Source organism: Eurypyga helias, unplaced genomic scaffold (genome assembly GCF_000690775.1).
Source record: "Eurypyga helias isolate BGI_N326 unplaced genomic scaffold, ASM69077v1 scaffold10062, whole genome shotgun sequence".
NCBI classification, from domain to species: domain Eukaryota; kingdom Metazoa; phylum Chordata; class Aves; order Eurypygiformes; family Eurypygidae; genus Eurypyga; species Eurypyga helias.
Window position 1 is genome coordinate 4,913 of NW_010234048.1, and position 6,988 is coordinate 11,900.

Here is a 6,988-nt window from a genome sequence, read left to right on the forward strand (position 1 = left end):
TAATATCAATGTAGAAAAGGGCAGTTCTCTCCAGACCACATTAAGATATCCGTGTTCTTCAGGACACAGGAATTCCAGTAGAAACATAAAAATTTTTTAACCTTTGTTTGTATTTCTTATCCATGCTCAACCTACAGCCTAACAGACTCACTGTGGTTGCATGCATATCAAGCCCCTGCCCATTGCCTTTTCCATGTCTCAAACACAATACCAGAGGCACAAATATCCAGTAGTTCAGGGCTGTTGCTTCCTCTACAGACACCTTTCTTCTGGCCTGCAGGACTGGTTGGTAAAGTTGGTGTGGCTTAATACCAGTATTAGGTATAATAGCATGGAAGACTTCTACCTTTCATTCTGAGATCTTGAGTTTATCTGTAAGTGGACTTAGACAAAAGATTTATGCATTTAAATTTTTTTATATAACTCTGCCAGCCTCTTATTTTAAGTCTCCTGTTCAGGTCTGGGAGATTAAGTTTGCCACAAAAAAGCAGGATGCTAGAGGTCTTGCTCAACTGCTCTACCACCAGTCACACACCAAAATTTAAAGTGCAGGGAAAGCTGCCATGCAGTATGTAACTACTATCCCAGTTCAAGGAGCAGGACCTAAAATGCTACCTTCCCAGTCCGTTATCTACTTACTTAGGTGAAAAAAACACCCACCTGAACTCTAGACACTTCCAGGAAATGATCAGTCCTTTCCTTGAAAGCGTGCCTTTCTTTGCTGTGGAAGCATGGAAGACTATTACTGACAGTGCACTAGTTCTGCAACAGCAGCATAAATTCAGCCAATAGAAAGTTTTCCATTGAATGCATTGGTTCAGAAGCCATCAGCAATTACTGCCTTTAGGTAGTCAAGCAAATTGTTGAGAACAGTAATTTATTTTCACATTTATAAGACAAACATGAATAATATTTATAGTATTTACAAATATATACACATATTTTAAAATTCATCTCATGTTTTGGAAAAAAGCTGGCAAACAAAGTGGTTTTTTTTAGCAGAATAGCTCAGATACTGCATTTTCTTTAATTTGTAAAGGCTATCATCTCAGTTGAAGGAAAACCTGCAGTTTCTGAATGAAGAGCAACAATTCAAGATTCACATGATTTTGTAAACCTGTAAACCATCAGAGAAAACGGTACTATGAACGTTCACATTTTAAAATTAAGGCAAAGCCTTGAAAAAAAAAATCATAAAATCTAGACTCCCTTGTTATCTCACATTAAAAGGGAATTCACTCACCTCACTTGACATTCTCACTATAAATCCTTTTAAAATACTTCTGAACATGAGCAAACATTTAAATAAAACAAGAGTTTACACTTCCCCCTTCTGGCATTCAAGAACTGCCAGGGTGACACATAGAAGGCCACTTGCCAAAACTGTTTTGTTTCGTTCAGTATTATTGTGGGGTCTTCTGAAGACTGGGACACAGCAGACAAATTGTCAGGACAACATACAAATTGTTATTAGAATCCATATCCAGAATCTTCTTTTGAATTTTTAGATTATGAAATTAACCTTTTTAAATATAGAATAGCAGAAAGCATTTTGTTTCATTTGCTTCATTGGATGACTTCATGACCTAAAAACACTTTTATGGAACACCTGAGAACCTGTATTGGGATGGATGGATCACAATCGCCGTAGATTTTGCTTGCTCTTCTTGCTCCCAGGAAGTGGCCCTAGCTTGGAGTTGGGTTTCACTGGTTTGCCACTCATACAGTCAGTGGAGGTGTGGTAGCTGCACATGCACTTTGTGCAAAAGTCAAAGCCACAACTTTCACGATTGCACGTCGCTCTTCGTAGATAGGAGTCATACTTTGCAGGTGAGCCACAGCGATGGCAGATTTTAAGGCTTTCAGTGTTTTTCAAGGTCTTGGCAGCCTGTTGGAAAAAGCATATAAAGAAAGACTGAGTGGAGAGAAATACACACCCACAAAATTCATCTAAGTACCACAAAACATTATAACTTCTACTCTAGAGAGACAAATTACAAATTTAGCCGAATTCTGTTTACAGGTATAATCAGTCTGTAACTGCAGGTACTTTGGACTGGAACAGAGGTAGCCAATTTAAAATTCTTTATATTTTAAATTTAAAGGACAGACAAAGTGCAAAGCAATAAGAAATCAGCCCTCCTGAATGCTCCAAACGTCATCCAAAGATGGTGATTTAGTTAACTTTAATTTAAAAAAAAAAAATCTGAATTCCATTCAAATCATTAACATTTTGCTAAAGTGAGCAATGTGTTCAGAAGTCTCATCTGTGGGGCACTCTGCTTTGAGACACCAAATGGAAGCAATTACTACTTCTCTTCAATGAACTAGTTTTTGACACTAAAAGATCCACCATTCAAAATCATTCAGCATTAGAAAATTATAGACCTGTGTAACAACTTGTATCACTCAGTTGTTGAAAGTAGAATGGTTCTTATAATCTAAATGTGTTTGTGTAGACATAGATATATCTATCAAGGAAAAATTTAGACTGCTGCTTCAGTGTACAGTTGAACTTTCAGATTTCTAATGCTGCAAAGTGCTATATAGTAGCATTAGAGCAGCTTGATCATACTTTCCAGTGTGATTATACTTCTTCGTCTCTTATTGCACCAATTTGCAGTCAGACTTTTGAGCTTGAGTGTAAGAACTTTCTCTAGTTAGGAAAATCTGTTGTTTATTAACAAACAATCACTTCTAATAAACATTTTTAAAAGTCTTCCAAGACCCTTTGCAATGTAGACCTGCATCTATACACACGAAAAAAAAAGGCAGCTTAAGAAAAATAACAAGGTGAAGGAAAACTTAGGCTGTTGGCAGTTGTTGACATCTCCAAATGTGTGACAATACAAATATGTAGATAAAAAAAGCCCTTTTAATGTCAGAAAATTGGTTGAAAAAACATAGAATGAACAGGAGAAATATTAATTCATTTAATTTTTAAAAAACAAGAACTAAAGTATTTGATTTTTTTTTTTTTACTCTCCCATCAGTTTTGAAGCAAAATTAACGGTTTTTGTGGGATTGCTTATCTGGAAAACATGTGATTCATCATAAACCCATGGAAACTTAAAGAGGAGATGATGAAAGTTTTTCATGTCTGACCCAAGCCAGAATTTAAGCAAAAAAACCCACTAAGCCATTTTGAGGGTACCTATACACCCCAGGGGTAGAAAGTAAAACATCCCAGTGTATCAATACTCTCCACTTTGTTTCTGACACTGTCTTAAAATAAGCTCAATAAGCAATACCTGGCAGCCATACAAATAAATAAGAGTTACAAGCACTTCAAACTGGAGGTACCACTTTCAGATCTATGCTTTACAAGCTGATCGTGTGCCAGACAACACGTGAGAAATTAAAGATGAATGGAAATCACCAGTTACCTCAGAAAACTCCACGAGCCGGCTGTGATTCTTAGATGCTTTGGATCTGGTGCCTTTTTTATTCAAGTTGTTTGGTGGGATTGCTTTCTGAACGGAAGCTAAAGCTGCTCGGTAGAGAACGTACTCCCTCGTCGCAGCGTGCTCTGATGCCTTAGTGCCATTCTAATGAAAAGAAAACCAAGGATAAATTTTAAGAGGTATTGCCCTTTTGTTTAATAGAAGTCAACAGCTTATTATCGATCCGTCCTCCTGGCTAGCAGTTTTCCATTAGTAAAGTGTCATAGCAAATAGCATGCTAATTTTACCTTGGCTTTCTCAGCCACTACTGTTCTAAATGCATAAAACAGACCCCTAGTTCAGACCATCAAACCCAACCACCTTCTATCACATAATGCAGCTCACTTTCATATCAATATGCCATATTTATTTGGGCAGAACACGTAACCTAGTCACTGCAATGTTTTAAAGCGCAAACCAAGATTTCTAATTCTTTACGGTGAACAGGGATGCTTGGAGTTTTCTTTCTGAGAAGTAAGCTCCTCCCACTAATTTGTAAACTTTGCAGTTCAGGCTGAATAAAATCATACGATAGGGAGGAAAACAAACTTTATGGGATTAACGTCCAGTGGTGTCCAGCTGTTTCATTCCAATAGGATAGCGCTGTAAGATACAACAAACTTCAAACTAGCTGACTACCTTATTCTGTGGCAGACTCTAAGCCTTGTCTCACTGTCTCTCCATCTTACAAGGAAGAAAAACACTCCAAGTGTTTTAATAGAGTTCTGCCTTGGTAAAGTGCAACGCTAGTGTGCCGGATCTTGTAACTTTTCATTTCACGGGACAAACAGGCATTAGGAATAGCACAGTGCAAAAAGCTGTTCAGTTTCCTGTATCCAACACATTGCACTGCAGAGACTGTTGCTACAAAGTGTAAGCAGAGACCCTGAGTCACAGAGCCAGCCCAGTGCTTTCTGTTTCTCTCCGTTCTGGATCAGGGAGAATGCAAGCCCCTGCTGAGAGCCTGTAGGGCTTTCCCAGAAAGCATTGCTGGAGCCGACCCTCTCCTTCCTGCCTTCCTCTGCAATGCAGGACATGTGGAAGCTCTTAAGAACATCTGCATCTCTCCTTGGTAACCTTCTCAGTCAACCTGCCTTGGGCTCCAAAGACAGTGAAGTGACTAGCAACACTTGAGACAGGCATCCTAACAGGCAAATTCAGATGCTCCAGTGACAATGTTTTCAATTTAAGAACCTCTTCTGCAATCTCTTAAGGCTGGAAAGAATCCTGAAATAGCAAAGGCCACTGCAGGTTTAGGTTTGAAATAACTAACAAGTGTGGAAACTTACAGAAAGGTTTTTCACAGCTTTACTATACATTTGGAAAATCCGTTTATCTTCTTGCAGAATCTTCTGCCAGGTTTTGCTCACTTTGGCAAAACTGCAATGACAATACAAACACGTCAGTTACCTCCTAGGAAAGGGAAAGACTTTTTGTTTCACAGTGGGAGCTACTATGGAATCTTTTTCTTTCATGTAGGAGATGGGATATTTTCGCAGTTGTAGTCTTTAATTTGCCTTCTAGGGTAAAGACACGTTCTCCATATCTATCGTGGCTTACACTGACAGTTCAGGTTTTAATATATTAACACATAATACTAACCATCGAGTAAATGTCCCAAGCCCCATATCTGAAACATTCTTAAGACATCTGATTAGGTTGTTCACTTCCCCAATGAAATACAAGACCAATGTACTTACTTTATTAAGTCCATCTCATCAAGATGCCTTAAAATGTTTGCTAATATATGCTTCAGGTTCTTTTGCAAGAGTTCGGCAAGAATATCTATTCTATCCAATCCCATTTTCTTTCCAATTAGGTTACAAAGTTCAACCTTTCCCCTAAACACAATTCTGTCTACTGCAGCCCAAGACTTGAGATTTCTTTTACCACTTTTTTTCAAAGTTGAGCAAATCATTTCTTCATAATGGATTACTGGCAATAAAGTCTTCTTTGAAAACTGTGTTTGGTTTTGGCTCTTCAGGAGACAGTGCTTTGGTGTACCACAGAGATTCCCAGCCAAAGGTATACTATCCTCATTTTCTATTGCATCAGCATATTGATTACTTAACATAGAGGAATAACCACTATCCTCACTAAATTTACTGTTTTCCAGTGCCTCTACCTCATAGATACCTTCATCAAGTCTCTGGGTTACTTGTTTGTTTTCTTTGTTATTTACAGGTCTTCCTTCGTCTTCAAGATCTAGATTTCTGGTGGCCGCATGGTATGAGTCCCTAAGGAGTATTTCCTGATGATCCTCAGCACAGCTTTTCCAAAAGCTTTCCTCATAATTCAAGGGGCAGGATTCTTCCAGTCTTGTTTTCTCTACATCAGATTTCAGTGGTGCAAACCCAGCATGAAGAGACATACAATCAAAATCACTTTTCATTGTGAAAGAGTGGTTAAGGTTTGATTTCATTGTTTTGTTTGTATCCTGCAAGAAACAACAAGGTATTACAAACCAACATAAACTGCATCACAAGTTATTTTTCTTATAAAGAACCAATCATGCCTTCCTTCTGCATTATGAATATTAAGTTTTTATATCCAACTCGCCCTCTAGCGTCTAAACCACAGACAGCCAGTGGAACTATGCAAGATCTTCTCAAAATCAGAGCTTTATGCCGCATACAGCTGGGGAAAAAAAAACGACTGGGCGACTGACTTTGTCACCATTCCATCAGGATAGAGTTCTTCTAGACACACCAATGCCTCCACTCCCTACCCTAAAGGCAGCGATATCCTCAGGATGCTCGCAGTCCCTGCAAGGGACACCAGTGGCAGAGGGTCCCCGAGGGACAAGTAAGCCCGTGCAGGGGTACAGCCAGGCCAGAGCGGCTCACGGTTTGCACCCAAGGCCAGAGGCAACGCTGATGATGCAGCCAGGTATCTGGCATTTTTAAAAGGGGAGGAGGGCTGGGAGGCACTGGAAAAAATCCAAGTGCTCACATGCGTGAGTAAAGGACAATGGAAAGCAGCCACCCTTAAACAATGGTCAGAGGGAAATACAGGTTACCTACAAACGTGATTTTAGGAAGGCGGGAGGTGAGCAGGCGTTATGGGGCATTGAGCTTTTCTCGCCCCGTTTCTTTCCCCTCCCCCCGAAATGCGGCCCTATCTATATTAACAATTGCGGGGGGATGGGCGAGAGCTGAAGGGAGCCATCTCTGCCGGGTTAAACCTAAGGGGAAAGTAATTTTCAACGTGCTCTACAATCCATAGGAAAAAATAAGGTCCCCCCATTTTAGCGGGTATTTTAAGGGATTTAAGCAGTTCCAGCAGTTTGGGAAAAAAAAAATAGAAAAATGTGTTTCATGAATGTTTCAGAGAAACGGTCACTTCTTTTTACCTACGTTTGGTGGAAGAAAGGAGCAAATACGCTCGTGGCTTTGTACAGTGCGAGCCGGGGGAGAGATGCAGGTCCTCGCTAAGCCGCCCCCCTACCCTCCCCCCACCGCTTGCGCGCCACGAGTGAGCAGAGAAGCTTTTGAGCTGAAAACCCGCGGAACTGGGCAATGTGTCCCCCCACCCCCTCCCGTGTT

General features: G+C 40.0%; 1 protein-coding gene across 1 annotated transcript; it reads right to left on the reverse strand.

The window, feature by feature from the left end:
* Nucleotides 1–1,594: 1,594 nt before the first annotated feature.
* Nucleotides 1,595–5,881, reverse strand: FBXO5 (F-box protein 5). The gene is made up of 4 exons (XM_010161912.1): nt 5,144–5,881; nt 4,733–4,823; nt 3,387–3,548; nt 1,595–1,888 (listed from the first exon to the last, which is right to left on the reverse strand). Exons 1-4 carry the CDS (start codon nt 5,863–5,865, stop codon nt 1,637–1,639), a joined length of 1,227 nt encoding a protein of 408 aa, XP_010160214.1. The 5' UTR covers nt 5,866–5,881; the 3' UTR covers nt 1,595–1,636.
* Nucleotides 5,882–6,988: the final 1,107 nt, after the last annotated feature.

What these genes read in the sequence shown, in the direction of transcription:
- FBXO5 (XM_010161912.1), bottom strand. Translation starts at nt 5,865, where the DNA reads ATGAAATCAAACCTTAACCACTCTTTCACAATGAAAAGTGATTTTGAT. An exon ending in GATGAGATGGACTTAATAAA is followed by an intron (nt 4,824 to 5,143) that starts GTAAGTACATTG and finishes TTGTCATTGCAG; the next exon opens with TTTTGCCAAAGTGAGCAAAA. An exon ending in GGCTCGTGGAGTTTTCTGAG is followed by an intron (nt 1,889 to 3,386) that starts GTAACTGGTGAT and finishes TTTTTCCAACAG; the next exon opens with GCTGCCAAGACCTTGAAAAA.